At 41.1% G+C, this 14,903-nt stretch overlaps 1 protein-coding gene across 5 annotated transcripts in view; it reads right to left on the bottom strand.

The window, feature by feature from the left end:
- The window catches only part of clcn2a (chloride channel, voltage-sensitive 2a), a 64,220-nt gene that overhangs the window by 14,835 nt on the left and 34,482 nt on the right, over nucleotides 1-14,903 (bottom strand). For 3 of the 5 annotated variants that reach the window (XM_085139494.1, XM_085139490.1, XM_085139495.1), the window contains exons 7-20: nucleotides 14,817-14,840; nucleotides 14,293-14,371; nucleotides 11,952-12,077; nucleotides 10,495-10,579; nucleotides 9,945-10,046; nucleotides 7,674-7,776; nucleotides 5,266-5,421; nucleotides 4,868-4,937; nucleotides 4,669-4,779; nucleotides 2,984-3,197; nucleotides 2,665-2,798; nucleotides 2,129-2,373; nucleotides 1,676-1,787; nucleotides 1,547-1,593 (exon numbers count right to left, since the gene is read on the bottom strand). In XM_085139494.1, coding sequence (XP_084995620.1) covers nucleotides 1,547-1,593; nucleotides 1,676-1,787; nucleotides 2,129-2,373; nucleotides 2,665-2,798; nucleotides 2,984-3,197; nucleotides 4,669-4,779; nucleotides 4,868-4,937; nucleotides 5,266-5,421; nucleotides 7,674-7,776; nucleotides 9,945-10,046; nucleotides 10,495-10,579; nucleotides 11,952-12,077; nucleotides 14,293-14,371; nucleotides 14,817-14,840 — 1,608 coding nt within the window. The remainder of the gene's footprint in view (nucleotides 1-1,546; nucleotides 1,594-1,675; nucleotides 1,788-2,128; nucleotides 2,374-2,664; nucleotides 2,799-2,983; nucleotides 3,198-4,668; nucleotides 4,780-4,867; nucleotides 4,938-5,265; nucleotides 5,422-7,673; nucleotides 7,777-9,944; nucleotides 10,047-10,494; nucleotides 10,580-11,951; nucleotides 12,078-14,292; nucleotides 14,372-14,816; nucleotides 14,841-14,903) is intronic. The other 2 variants (XM_085139493.1, XM_085139492.1) reach the window with 2 other exon arrangements.

Here is a 14,903-nt window from a genome sequence, read left to right as displayed (position 1 = left end):
TTGAGGAACACTTCCCAAACAGCAAAGAAGAAGCCATATGTGGACATGTTCCCAAACTGCTGCTGTCTCCTCTGAACCAAAGCTCATTTAAAATGGACTCAGGCAAAATGGAAAAAAGTGATCATACGATTTGAAATTGGAAATTCTTTTTGGAAGACATGAACCCAGCTATCAGCTCAATTCAAACCTCTGCATCTCTGATGGTATTGAGGTGCCTTAGAGCTGATGTACAACTCGTACATATCAAGGTTTGTACAGATTTTAGAGCAACATCTAGATGAGGGTTTGAGGGAAGGCCTTAAATATTTCAGTAATTCAATGCTCAACTGCATCCTGCATGTAGTACAACTTCATAGTAGAAGAGTCTGAGTGCTGAATTTATCTGCCTGATGTCAGACAGTTCGCGAACTTAAAACATCTGAAACATCATGAAACAAAAAAATATGATATAGAAGATGCAGAACTGTTGAGAATCTGGAATCTTCAATCAGACACGAATGGGACAACACTTGTAAAAACGTCCTGCAGCTGATCTCCTCACTTCCCAGATGTTTACAGACTCTTGTTAAAAGAAGAGAGGATGCTGCACAGTGGAAAACGTGACTCTGTGCCAACTTTTTTGAGATGTGTTGCTGCCTTCAAATTCAAAATAAACCAATATTTTTATTAAAATGGTAAATTTTCTGTTGTTTTTGTTGTGAATAAAATATGGGATTATGAGATTTGCAAATATTTTGAATAAGGGTTGTAATTCAGCTTTGCTCTATGCTTTAAACTTTCCTCCAGAATTTCTAACAGTCTGCAACAAAGAGCTAAAACTAACAGTCTATCTGTCAATGTATTGATAATGTTGATTGAGCCATTTATGATCTATTCGAAACAAAATAAAAAGCCCATCATATTACAGGAGCCTCCAGGAGCGTGTTCAATATTACTTATTTTGACCAGTCCAAAACCAAAAATGTTTCATTTCCAGAACAGCAGAAACAGCTTGATCCTTTATGTGTGAACCGACTGAAATATTCAAACCCAAGCCTTTGTTTCCCGAAATTAAATCTCCTATGTTTTATATCTCTGATTGATCTACACCAGATTTTTAAAAAGAATTGCGCATTTGAACAGCGTTTGGCAGCACAGCAGTGGCCGGAGACTGAACTGTGCTGAAAGGTGTTGAAAAGAGATAAGAAACATTTTTTAAACCACACTGCATGATGCCATGACCGCTTTAAATAAAACCAAAAAAAAAAGGAAAAAAGATGTAGGATGTTAAAAAAAAACCCGTTTGACCAGCAGTGGATGTGCTGTGCGGGGAGGGTGCAATGATTCATAGAAGTTTTATACAAAAAGCTTCGACTATAGCATGAGATTACACAGGAAAACCCTGCTGTCTGTGGGTGGATCCTGCCTGTCAGCAGCAGGAGGACGACGAGGTGGACGATATATGTGAGGACTGAGAGAGCGCACACATCCCCGCTCGTACAGTGCATGTCGCACTCTTAAAGGACACTCGCACTCATGCATCTATAAAATCTCTGCTTCTCCTCACCTCCAGCAGCTCCTTGTCTTGGTCAGCACAGGAAAGGGTCTGAGAGCCTCAGAGAGGGGACAAAAAAGGTTTAGTACATTTGAATCTGAACTCTGATCTTTAATTTATTTGTTTTTGTAAAATACATACTGTTTGGCGTCTCTGTGTCACTGATGGCAGACACGGTTTTCAGGGCGGATTTCAGAGGAAGCTGAACATTGGAAACCACTGGGCTGAAGGATGAAGACTCCTCTGTGGAGATCTACACGGAAAATACATTAACGCAGGAAAAAAAGGACAAAAACAAAAACGAGGGAGACACACAAAGGACGAATACACATGCACATAAACGAACAGGACAGCACAGGTAAGGGCACAGACGACAGAGACACAGAAGACACATTTTAATGTTAAAATACAAATGAAGTACATTCACACAGCTTGTAAGCACTTACCACAACAGCTGTCCAAAAACTCCATCTGTGCCTTTACCTACTGCTACATGCTTCACACATGCTGATCCACTTTTAGTCTACTGCTACAACCCCAACCCAATCCAGACTTCGCCCCAGCCCAGCCCTGGCGCCCCCGGACGCCTCACACCTGTTGAGTGCTCACCAAGAAGCGGACCGCTTGGCGAGCACTGGAATTGGTCGAGGAGTTGAGGTGGGTGTGGGTGCAGGGAGAGCTGGGGGTGCTGTCACTGGTAAGACTGGGCAGGTGATCGTGCGTGCCGTTGTCCTGTGCCAGCTCACGGAGGTACTCCAGCCTCCGCTGGCGTGACAGCTGAAGCGAAAGCAGGGACTGGAGCTGCAAACGCTCTATGGAGCCCAGCAGGATCATGGAGTCTGAGGGAGAAGGAAGGGCATGGGAGAGGCAATGGCAAGGGTAAAATTATTAGTTAGGGGCTGTGAAAACAAACAAAAAAAGCACATATTAAAAAGAAAATCAGACAAGAGAGGTCGGTATCGTCTGGGACTTTTTAGTGCTGTAGTACTGCTGATGTTAGTTGCCTTTGGCTTAGAATAAGTCATAACTTTGTGCTGAATGCATTGACATGTCTCTTAATGGGACCTTGTAATTAATTAGGAGGCACAAGCACAGTGATGAGCTCATACCCATACTGTGTATGCTCTTACCTCTGGATTCAACCAGGGCCAGCGTTTTGAGCTGACCTGTCATTAACATCTCTTGCAGATCCCGATAGGAAGAGTTAAGAGTGATGTAGCGCACATCTCTGACCATGATGTCCTCCACACGGATATTATACTTCCTGAAACATGGAGGAGAAGATAGAGGTTAATGAGACACAAGAGCAGGAACACCTGCAAACATAAGGGAAGGAAATGAACGGGAAGATAAGCGGAAGGAGATGAAGAGGAAATGGAATAAAAAAAGTGAAAAAAGGTGCAGAATCACTGGAAAAGTGGAAAGCAGCAGCAGAATCAGCAGACTCACTCATGATGTCCCATCCCCAGCTCAGGCAGATAAGGGAGCTTCTTGATGCGAATGATGGAGTCGTACAGCGATGGTTGGAGCGCCTGGGCCACGGCGTTGGCCAGGATCACAGCGATCATCACAGGCAGGATGTGTGAGATCTGACCGGTCAGCTCGAACACTATGACTGCTGTGGATACAGTGTGGGTGACCGCTCCAGACAGAGCAGCAGCACCTGTGAATGAAGGGAAAATCTTTTATATCTGTCAGTCTCCTTGAAGCCATTTACATGGAGCTAAATGGCAAAGATGGAGTGTCTGATCCACAGAAAAAGTTAAAATTTACATGTATATACAGAATATAAGGCAAAATCTGAGTTTATACAATTCTAATGAGAGTCAATTGTAATAATGAGTCAACATTTTGTGTGAACACCTTTATTCTTCATCATAGCCTGAACTATCTTAGGCAAGCCTTTTGTAATTTTTAAAACAGTCTACAGGAACAGCTTTTAAGGCTTCCTGAAGGGCATTCAAAGCTCTTCTTTGAATGTTGGCTGCCTTTTATTTTGCTCTCTGTCAAGATGATCTCACACCATTTCTACAACGTTGAGTTCTACTGTGTGTTTTTCCATCAGGTATGATTTTATTGTACTGGCAGTGTGTTTGGGATCATTTTCATGCTAAAAAATAAACCTGTCAGATGCAGCACTAAATCACGACAGTGCCTCCAGATGGCTTCAGACACACTGTGTTGTATCACGTTCCTGACTTTCACCATACATATATTCAAATCTGGGTTCATCACTCCATAATACCTGATTTTTAGTAAAGTTGCTCTGTAATTTTGCATACCTCAGCCTTTTCTCTCTATTTCCTTTCCTCAAGAATGGCTACTTGACAGCCATCCTTCCACTGAGACCATTTCTAATGAGCCTCCAGTGAACAGCAGATGGATCACCCAAAGAGTCAGATGCATCTCTCAGGTCCTGAGACAGATGTTTGCTGGATCTTTTCCTATTTTCAGAGACTGTTCATCTGCTGTACTCAACTTGTCCAGCTTCCTTTTATAGACAAACTTATGGTGAGATATGCCAAATTTTCAGGCAATAGCTCTTTGGGAATCACCCTGTTTGAGCAAAATTACTATGCTTTAGCTATCAAACACAGTTAGTTTGGGAATTTATCACCCTAACTAAATAAACTAACTAAAAAGATTTTTTTTCTTGTTTTCCTAGTAACAAAGTGCCTAAAGAGACAATTTAAATTTGATTCTTTGACAGAAAATGAGTTCATTCATTGAGTTAGCTACTTTGTTTAACGCTTGAATGAATCATAGGTCAATGTTAACAAGCGAAAAAACAACCCTAAAACAATCCTCACAGTCAGGTACAAGGACTGGACTGAAAATGAGAGTAAAAGCCGAAATCCAAAGAAAAACAGAAACTTGGAGAACTATTGCTCGAGACAACTTTTTAAAAGGCGGTAGGGTAAAGTGTCTTGCCCAAGGACACAACAACCAGGACAGAGAGGCAGGGGATCGAACCGGCGACCTTCCGTACAATCTTCTGACCAAACTGATAAAGTAGTAAAAACAGTGACGACTTTTCCAGCTGTGATACATTCTAATACTACAGGATCCCCACAAAAAGAAACTATGTAATTAAATCTCAAAACAAACATCAATATAGAAATAGAGTCACTCACCAACTACAGCATAACCACCAGGAACTATGGGATACACGCTGCCTGCAGCATGTATACCATCAGGAAACATGGCTGCCATGATCTCACCAACAAGTCTGCCAAAGGCTGCACCTGCACACCAATACAGCAAGAACCTATTAGTTTAAGGTTCACCAGGGCAGTGGAAATCATTTAAAAAAGAGAAAGAGGTTTAATTCACCAATAAGAAAAACAGGCATGAAGGCTCCGCATGGAACGGGCATGGTCGTGGCCACAGCAGACATCCAGAACTGAAAGAGGGACACAGAGTTTTACAGACTTAACCATCTCTGAAACTCTTACAAGGCACCAAGATTAGACATACAGATGGAGTCTTGAAATACTATCATTAATTATGAAAAGAGAAAACAGTCCCACATCTGATTGTCTGACCCTCCCAGAGCCCTGATATTATCACAGAGTGAGTTTGGGATTAGACAAAGAGGCAGGAGACACTGCTGTGACCTCTGCCAAGCTCTCAAAGACACTAAAGGTAATCGACAAAAACTACTTGTCACAGTTAGTTTGAAAGCGTCGCCGGTTTGATTTCAGTGCATAAAAGCCTTTCACGTTGCTTACCTTCATAACAGTGAAGAGGATGAGCGTGATGAAGACGTTGACCTGGGGGTGTTTCCAGGCATGGTGGTGGCTGATGTAGTCAAACTCCTCCGCCACACCCTGACGGCACCATGTCCGATTGTCAAACAGCGCCACTAGAGACTCGTGCTGCGTCAGCTGACACGGAAACGCAAACACACACAGACACACACAGACATACCCAAAAAAGAAGCATCCTGAATCTGAATATCTGTTTTGGCTCTCTAACGTCAGAAGGATCTGTTTAGGAGACTCTAGCAGTCTGACAAGGTCAGCCACAAAGGCTCTGTTCGAATATAAGTCCCCTGGAAAAAGAAACGTTCAGTAACCAGGGGTCCAATTACATGTGAACCCATACTATTTGCTCTCTGTCTTAGAAAGGGCTATTTCCACCCACACAGTTCTTTCTATATTGATATAAACCTACTCATAGTACACTGGAGACTTGGCACTTGAAAGTAGTTTTGATTTTTTTTTCTTTCAAATTTAGGCACAAAAACTGTAGAAGAAATTATTAAGCCATCTTGCAGGCTTTAAAACTGTAATCTGTAGCAATTAATTTACTGACTACTTTTGATAACTGTGACACATGTCTTGAAACACTCCATCCATCCACCGCTTATCCAACTTAGGGTTGCGGGGAGGCGTCAGAGTCTATCCCAGCAGGACGCACAGGTCGCCAGCCCATCACGAGGATAACACAGAGAGACAGACAACAACACACTCTCGCATTCACACCTCCTGCTTATTTAGAATCACTAGCTAACCTAACAGGCATGTCTTTGAGCCCTGGTAGGAAACCCACACAGACACAGGGAGAACATGCAAACTCCACACAGGAAGGTCCGAAACCCAGTGTCTACTGGCTGCGAGGAGACGGTGTTGATCGATGCATCCATTGTTGCATAACATCATTAGGAACAAGTGTGAACAATTTTGCTCCGTCATGTGTAAGCTTTGACATCTGTGCTTTAAATGTGCCAAATTACACCAAAGATTACACATTTTTTTCCCTTTTACACACAAAATCATCTCAATAGACTGAGAAGTAACCACAAAACTGACTCAGGAGCAGCTTCATGGCCAAGTGCTGACCGTTTTTGTCATTTTTTTAAGAGGAAGGATTTTAAGGAGATTAAAGTTCTCAATGTTATTCAAAGTGCTGTGATTACATTTAGCAGCTGTTTATGGAAACTGCACAAATGTTAGGATATCACACGCAGGTAAAAAGTCCTCCCGCACAAATTCAACAGCTCTGCGTATAGAAGAGTGGCGATAGCTGTTTGGTGACTGCTGGATTAGACGTGTAACTGCTCTGCAAAATAAATGCGTGAATTGATCTGACATGACTGAATTATGAACTATTATCAGCTCTGTTTAAACTGCGTACAATTGTGTGTACTGTACAGTATAAGAGAGCACATATTTGTCCCATAGTGGGTTCTCTTCATTGGCTCCCTTTTAAATCCAGAATCAATTCTAAAGTCCTTCTTCTCAAAAGATCCTGAATAATCAGGCCTATCTTATCTTAAAGATGTCCTATTACAATATCACCGTGAAAAAGCACTTCAGTCTCAGACAGTGGGCTTACTTGTGGCCCCTAGGATGTTTAAAAGTACAATGGGAGGCCTCTCTTCTGTGAAACCAGCTCCCAGTTTGGATTCGGGAGACAGACACCCTCTCTACTTTTATGATTAAGCTCAAAACTGTTGTTTTTAAAAAAGCAGATAGTTAGGTATATGGTGACCCTGAATCCTCTCTTAGTTATGCTGCAATAGGCCTAGCCTGCTGGGGCTTCCCATGATGGACCTAGTGCTTCTTCTTCACCTCTTTTTACTCACTATGTGTTTATACATCACTTTGTATTTCATAATTAGTTAATAATATTATGTGACTTCTACAGTGTGTCTTTTGTCCTGTCCTTCTCCTATCACTTCTTGTAGAAAGAGAGCTTTTCCTTTCCCACTGTTGCAAAGTGCTTGCTCGTAGGGGGTCTTCTGATTGTTGGGATTGTTACTTTACAATATGAAGTGCCTTGAGGCAACTGTTGTTGTGATTTGGTGCGATAAAAATGAAATAGAATTGAACTGACAGCTGCTTTTAATACTGAAGAAAAGTTCTGGAGCATCCCCACTCCACTCCCAGATACAGAGTTACACTGCTGAAATAAATAATAAAAAATGTATATATAAATAAAAATTAAGATCTTGCTGCAGTCTTCCTTTTCTGATTCCCAGTGATTAGACTACATCTGTCCCCGTGCTTTGGGAATAGCCTTTAAGCCCTCTTGAAGCCTTTATGTAGGCTTCATTTAAAATGACCATCAATCATCTCACAACAGTCATTGCATGCTTCCATACTGTCAAAGGAGTGTGAAAGTATTTTTTCACCTGTCCAGCCATGAACTGTCCGAAGCCCGGAGGGAACGTGAGTGTGGAGATCAGCAGGGTGACAAGCGCAGGATACACCAGACGCCTGACAGGAAGAGATGGACTGTGGGGTCATTAATGAGTGTGCTTGACACACTGTATGTGCATACCTACTTTCTTGGTGGTGTGGAAAGAGAGAGATAGTGTATAAATAGCTCCCGATGACGTGTGTGAAACCGACCCAATTCATACAAGGGATTTACCTACATTTCCCAGGACTACATTAGCTTTGTGACATAAAGTGTGAATAGAAGGGTAGGGGCACATGGGCAGGATGTTCATGATCCTTGTGTTTAGTTAGAGTTTAACCAGCTAAAATGTGTCAGTGTGTGTGGTTGTGTTTTTAGATGTGTCTTTAATATCTGACATATGCTTATTGGTTTTAAGGCAGAGTCAGATGAGAAGATCATAATACTGTTATTATTTCAGTTTGTTAAATATGAAGTTAAAGCCAACAGATGATAGCTTAACTGAGTATAAAGCCTGGAAACTAAAGAGTATAATTATATATATATGACGGACAGAACAGTCCAGTCTGAAAATAAAAAAAACAACACAAAGTGCTTTTTCCCCCCTATTTCCCACACAGGGTTGTAAAAAAGACTAGTGGGAAATTAAGCTTGTAGTAAAATGCCTAATGAATTCAGTCACTAGTTTATGTCCTCTTGAATACAACATGATACTCATTTTATAGCTTCCCAGTTCCCACAGATGGTGACACCCATAAATGCTCAGCTTGAGGCTTCCAAATGAGGCGACACTTGGCATGTCCATCTTTTACATACAGTCTATGTTGGAAACAGCTAGCCTTGCACTCAAAGCTCCTTGATTTACAAGCTTTATTTGGCTCCTTTGTACACAAATCAAAACATCAACCTGAAAAGTTGCTGTCTTACAATACGTTATTTAAAAGACTTTCTTCATATGCTGTAAAACTGCTTAGTTGATTTAGTTGAATGATACTTTGAGGAGATGATGAAGAAAATGAGAGTAATGAGGACAGATAGAGGAAAGGTAGTGAATTAGGAAGTGCAGAGACTAATAAAGATGAACTGACAGCAGCTTTAAAGAAGATGAAGCACGGCACTCTGGGACTATGGAGATGTCTAGAAGAGAGGGTAGTGGACCTTTTAACCAGATAAGGAGATTAAGTGTACTGGTACCTTCGTGAACAAACAGGATGTGCAGAGCTATAGTAACTACAGTGGGAAAAAGTTGATGAGGCATACCATGAAGGTATGGCTAGGCTGAGAAGAGAGGTGACGATCAATGAGCAGCAGTATGAATTCATACAGATGAAGTGTTTGCTTTGAGGAGGTAACAGGGAATTGCACTGTGTCTTTGTGGAGCGGGAGAAAAGTATGTGAGGGTGGTGTAGGACATGTATGAGGAGGTGGAGGTGGGATTACACCGGGGATCTCCTCTGAGCCCCTTCTTGTTTGCAGTGATGTTGGATAGGTTGACAGATGAGATCAGGCAGGACTTTCTGTGAACTCTGATGTTTGCAGATGACATTGTGTTCTGTAGTGAGAGTAAGAAGCAGGCAGAAAACTCTGGATAGGTGGAGAACAGCAGCAAGAGTTAAAGAAAAGGTTTACAAGATGGTAATGAGACCTGATAAAAAGACAGGGGGCTGAGCTGGAGGTGGCAGAGCTGGGAGTGAGCAGGATGGACAGAATTAGAAATGTGTAAATCAGTGGTTTGGAGACAAAGTTAGAGCGGCAAAGCTGAGATTGTTTGGACATGTGCAGATGAGGGACAGTGGACATGTCTGGTAAAGAATTCATGGATGTGGCGAAGGAGGACATGCAGAGGGTTAGTGTGACAGGATGCTAAGTGCAGTGTGAGATGGAAGCAGATGAAGTGCTTTAGAGCCTCATAAAGGGACCAGCTGAAAGAAGATGGATGAGGGAGAAAGTGTGTGTACAACTCACAGCAGGTTTGTGAGACAGTTTGTGCCTCAGAGTAAGAGCATGAAAAAAATGATGTTATACATTAGTCAGTTCAGTTGGTTAGCTAGTTTCAGTACACTGTGAAAGATCCACAGTCATTGTTTCCAGTCTCAGATAAGCTAGCTTTCTGTTGGCAGTTGCAGTATTAATCGTTTCATCAAACTCTGTGAGTAATTTCCAAATATGTCAAACTGTTCCTTTAAGCTGGACAAGGGGACTTTGGGTCTATGAATCTACAAATGTTTAATGATTTTGTGTAAGACTGGGATGAGATACTTACTTCCTCAGCAAGAACTTGTTAATTGTCTTCTGCTTCCTCATGCACTCTACTATCAGCCGGTTCAGGTAGACAAACAGAGCTCCCCCAAAACCACACGCAATCCTACACACACACACACAGACAGACACGGCTTGTTTGGCCTGTCGAAGGTAAAACAAAACAGCATTGTGGTGCAAAACAAAAGCAGCCACATGGAAAAAGAATTACCACAAATGAAATAAAGCTACAGTTTTGCTATGCCTGGTTAAGTCAGTCACAGTTGGAAGCTCTTTTCAAGGAAGCCAACCGATGTTAATTCATCGTTTCTCTCCATGATGATACATCAAACAAATCACATTTGGCACGTTCTGATCTGGACAGAGCCTCTGCTTGTAATCAGCAGAGTAAAAAGTTAATTTCATGCCCCGTTCATCGAATACAAATCAACCTTCAGACTCTTAAAAGACTTGGGAGAACGGCAGAAAAGGAGCTCAGATCTCCTCAGTAACAGAAGCTGCTTGGGGACCAGGGCTCTGTTTAATGTGGCGCCAGTCCAGAGAAACACACTCACCCCAGTATGGCAAAGGCTGGCAGCTCCTGAAGGTCAAACGGGAAGTCCAGACGGAAACGGGTCTTAAAGAGAGCAGTGATGGTCTCTGAGAAAAAGAAGACTGTTCTCACTCTGCTATACAGCAATATGTTACGAATGAAAACTGGCTTTTAAACCAAACCACTAAAGACAACCACTTACCTCATCATGCCTCTTAAATATATACTTACATATACTGAATTACATTTTATATAGAGTCTCATTAAAGTAGCCACCATGTTAGGTACAACTTGTTAAATTGAATTGGAAAGGGGTTCCCTTTTCAATTAATTTCACCCTTTTATATGAAAGAGATCCACTTTGGCCTTCAGAAATGCATGAATTCTTAATGGCAGAGATTGAACAAGGTGCTGGAAACACTTCTCGTGACATGATAGCATCACACAGTAGCTGTGGATTTGTCAGCTACACATCCTGATCATGTCCTGATGATCCTGATCCATCATGATGTGAATCCCCTGTTTTACCACATCCCAAAGGAGGTCATCTGAGTACAATGAACTTAGTGTCATGTTCAGGGACAATAATTTTGAGATGATTTGAGTTTTGGGACATGGTGTAGTCATAAAGGGATGGAAATGATCAGCAACAATGTTCAGGTCGGCCGTGGAGTCGTGTGCAAAGACAGTAGAGTAAAGACTATTACACTACCACCACCAGCCTCAATCACTGATAAAAGGCAGGATGGAGCCATACTTCCATGTTGTCCATGCTGAATTCTAGCCCTATGATTTGAAGGTCACATCAGAAATTGAGATAAATCAGACTAGACAACATTTATCCAATCCTTATTGTCCAGTTTTGGTGAGCCTGAGTAAATCGTAGCCTCAGTTTCCAGTTCTTAGCTGACAGAAGCAGCACCTGGTGTGGTCTTCTGCTGCTTTAGCGCTCTCTTTCAATGACTGACATGATGGAAATTTGGTTGGTTTCTGTTGCTTTCCTGTCAGCTTGAAGCATTCAGGCCGTTCTCCTTTGACCTTTGACATCAACAAGGCATTTTTGCCCACAGAACTGCCTCTCACTAGATATTTTTTGCTTTTTCAGACCATTTTCTGTAAACCCTAGAGGTAGTTGTGGATTGTGTAGATCAGCAGTTTCTGAAGTACTCTGAGCATCAGTCTGGAACCGACAAACATGCAAGATTTAAAGTTGTTTAAATCACCTTTCTTCCCCATTCTGATGCTCCAGCAGGTCGTCTTGACCATGTTTAGATACCTAAATGCACTGAGTAGCTTCCACGTGACTGGCTGATTAGATTTGTTTTAACGAGCAGTTGAATAGATGTACCTAATGAAAGGGTCGGTGAGTTTAAATTAACTCGTTTAATTGCATATTATGATATTTTTCTTGAAACAGAACTGGAAGAGTCACAAAAACTCAAAGGTAGATAAACAGATATTTTCTGTTTTGTACTTTACCTTCCTCCTGATTCCAGACAGCAAGCACTCTGAATATGAAGGCGCTGAAGGTGGCAGCGAAGAAGCCCCTCCAGTAATTCCTCACAGCAAAAAATGTTGACGTGACCTCAATACTGAACAGCACCCCTGCAACGCACAAACATACATACAGAGAGTGAGACGTTCCCAGAGCCCAACTGCAGTCAAGAAAACAGCAAATTCTCAACTTTATTTATTTCAACTGAGCTATTCTCAGGCTTTCACCTTATAATTATTTAACTATCAGGTGATCTCTAAAAATCATGACCTTCTTTAAATGATTCATGTAGTCTATAACATTTTAGAAAAACATAAAAAAGCCACAGTAGCTGCATATTTAGCTTCAGTGACTCAGTGAATCAATTAAATACTTCAGCTCTGATCATCACGGCTATAATCTTTTGTTATTTTCACATGGATTTTCAGCATTTTGCAAAAAACCCAAGAAAGATTTCTAACTCGCAGGACCTGTTTGTTTGCTTGTTTGGAAATGCCACACAGCTACATGAATCGTGTCTCAGTGAATGTGCAGTACATACTGTACTGTTGTCAGTATGAGTTTTGTCTAGTCGTTCTAAATAATGAGACAGGGTGTCAATCACGCCCCAAAAACAAGTTCCTCTTGTCGCTTGTGGCCACAAGCATCCATTCTATAAGGCTCAAATGATGCAGATGAGAAGACATTGATCAAAATAATTATAACTTAAGGTCCTCTTTACAGCTTTTATTAGTCTTGTCATTGTCATTAAGCATAGATTAAAATGCTAAAGAACATGTCACTCTATTCAAACCGCTGTGAAAGAATGGGCACCTTTATTTAGCAAGCAAATTTCAAACACAGAAGTTAATTCACACGACAATTAAAACCTTCTGAACAACCCGACTCATGAAGAACGTCTATTAAGAAAGAAGAAAATAAGGTCTAACAAAAAATCTGATAATGAAACAGAAGATGGAAATTCACCCTAATAATAAACAATTGGAGCAAAGGTAATTTAAAGAGTTGATCAAGTAAAAAGTTGATAACAATGCTCAAAAGGTTATCTAAAGGTTACGGGAAACATTAACATTCATGCACACATGAGCATTTGGCAGATGACAGAGTTTGCTTCTCTGAATGAAAAGCAGTTTTTAAAGTTTTAATGTAGTTTCACATGGGACTGTATATTAACCATCAGTGAATATGGTAGATTTACATTTGAACTTGAAGCCAACTTACTTTATCAGTATGAGGAAGGTTTAGTCTGCTAAAACGGTGAGAATGGAAGAGCTGAAGGTGTTAAAACTTCAGCAGTGCTAACTTCACTGTTAGAGCTGTGGCGGTCTATCAAAATAAATATGTTGCCGACAGCAGTTAAAGAGGATTGGTATTAAGTAGAAAAAAAGAAAAACAAAACAAGTGATCATTCAAATACACATATAAAGCCAAAGAGGCATACATACAGTAGTTTGGGTTATATAGTCATGTGGGTTTAAGCCAATCAATCAATCAAAGTGGAGGGCCTAAAAGAAGACGTGTGTACCCTCAGGACCAAATATGGTGTTACACATATCTTAATCTATATGTGGCAGTATAAGATTGGTTATTTTGTGGTTACAACCTAATTTAAAATGCTGTGTGTAATATGTTTAATTGGGATCCCGGAGAAGGCCAGAACGTGTCAGTCTACCAATTAAATTCTCCTAACTAAATGACAAATAGAGCAAAGTTTCCGGCTCAACTTCACCCAATTAAGGAGCGCGTGGAGGAGAGGAAAAGGTCTGAAGAGGTTAAAACTCCAGCAAAGCTTGAAAAGAGCATTTGAAGAGGAGTGTTTGCAGATTTTAGTTAGAAACGGTGTATGCCGTACACTCACTCCACTCTGGAAAAAAAAGTACAGTTCAAAGAAATCATTAAAAGGCCAAAATTAGCATGACTGTCATACCCATGATGAGTATGTGTAAATGTCTGACCACAACTGTATTAATAAATGTTTTATCCTCATGGCATGTTCACCTGTAGCCTAAAAAAAACATGCATTTTGACATCAGGCATTAAAAGAAAAGTGCTAAAGCTGGAGAGAAGAGTTGCTCTTGTTATGTGCTGCTGTATAATAGGATGACATAAGCTGTTAATGAGTGAAATGCGCAATATTCCTTCCTATGGACAGCCATTAGACTGAGAGCCAGACTTTGAGAACCTTGGATTTAGACAAATATACTGACTAAGACTGGCATCTTCGGCTGCTAGTGGGGTAAATATTCTCTTTATCTAATTAGCTCCTGTAAATGTCTCACATAATTAAATCCAGTTCAATCAGAGGCTACAGTCGTGTTGACTTACCTCCAATAGGGGCAGCGAAGCAGCAGCCCACACCCACCGCACAGGCAGCCGACAGCATCTCCGTGTTCCTCAACTCATTCTGTCCAACAAGGGTCAGATACACGCACATACCAATACACGCAGAGCAGTGCATTCAAGCAAATACACACACATTCAAATCCCAAGAGGTGCATGTTTATTTGCAAATGCCTCAAACATACATCCAGAACCAGTTTTATTTTACAAACGCAGCAGTTTGACTGCAAAGCTGCTGTTTGCACACATTCGATAAGATTACTTATACATGATTGGAGTTTGATGGGAGGCTATAACTGAAAAACCATGATTGAGGGTTGAAATCATGAAATGAGATGTTTGTGTCGAAGCAAAAGCAACACAGATCTCTGCGACGGTTCACTGAACAGAATCTAACACAGCGCAGACAAATGGAAAGACATCAATCTGTCTCAGCTCTCAAATGGACAGCTTGAATTAATGTTGATGGGATTGGAAATAAAGAAACTATCCGAGTCGTGCATTCGTACCTTGCTTCCTTCAAAGGGCTCTTCCTTTAGCAGTAAAAGTGAAAAGAGGACAGACATGTGTGAGTGTAGTGGTTACCTTTTTTTTAA

Source organism: Neolamprologus multifasciatus, chromosome 18, assembly GCF_963576455.1.
Source record: "Neolamprologus multifasciatus chromosome 18, fNeoMul1.2, whole genome shotgun sequence".
Classification (NCBI taxonomy): domain Eukaryota; kingdom Metazoa; phylum Chordata; class Actinopteri; order Cichliformes; family Cichlidae; genus Neolamprologus; species Neolamprologus multifasciatus.
This window is presented reverse-complemented; position numbering and strand designations above follow the sequence as displayed.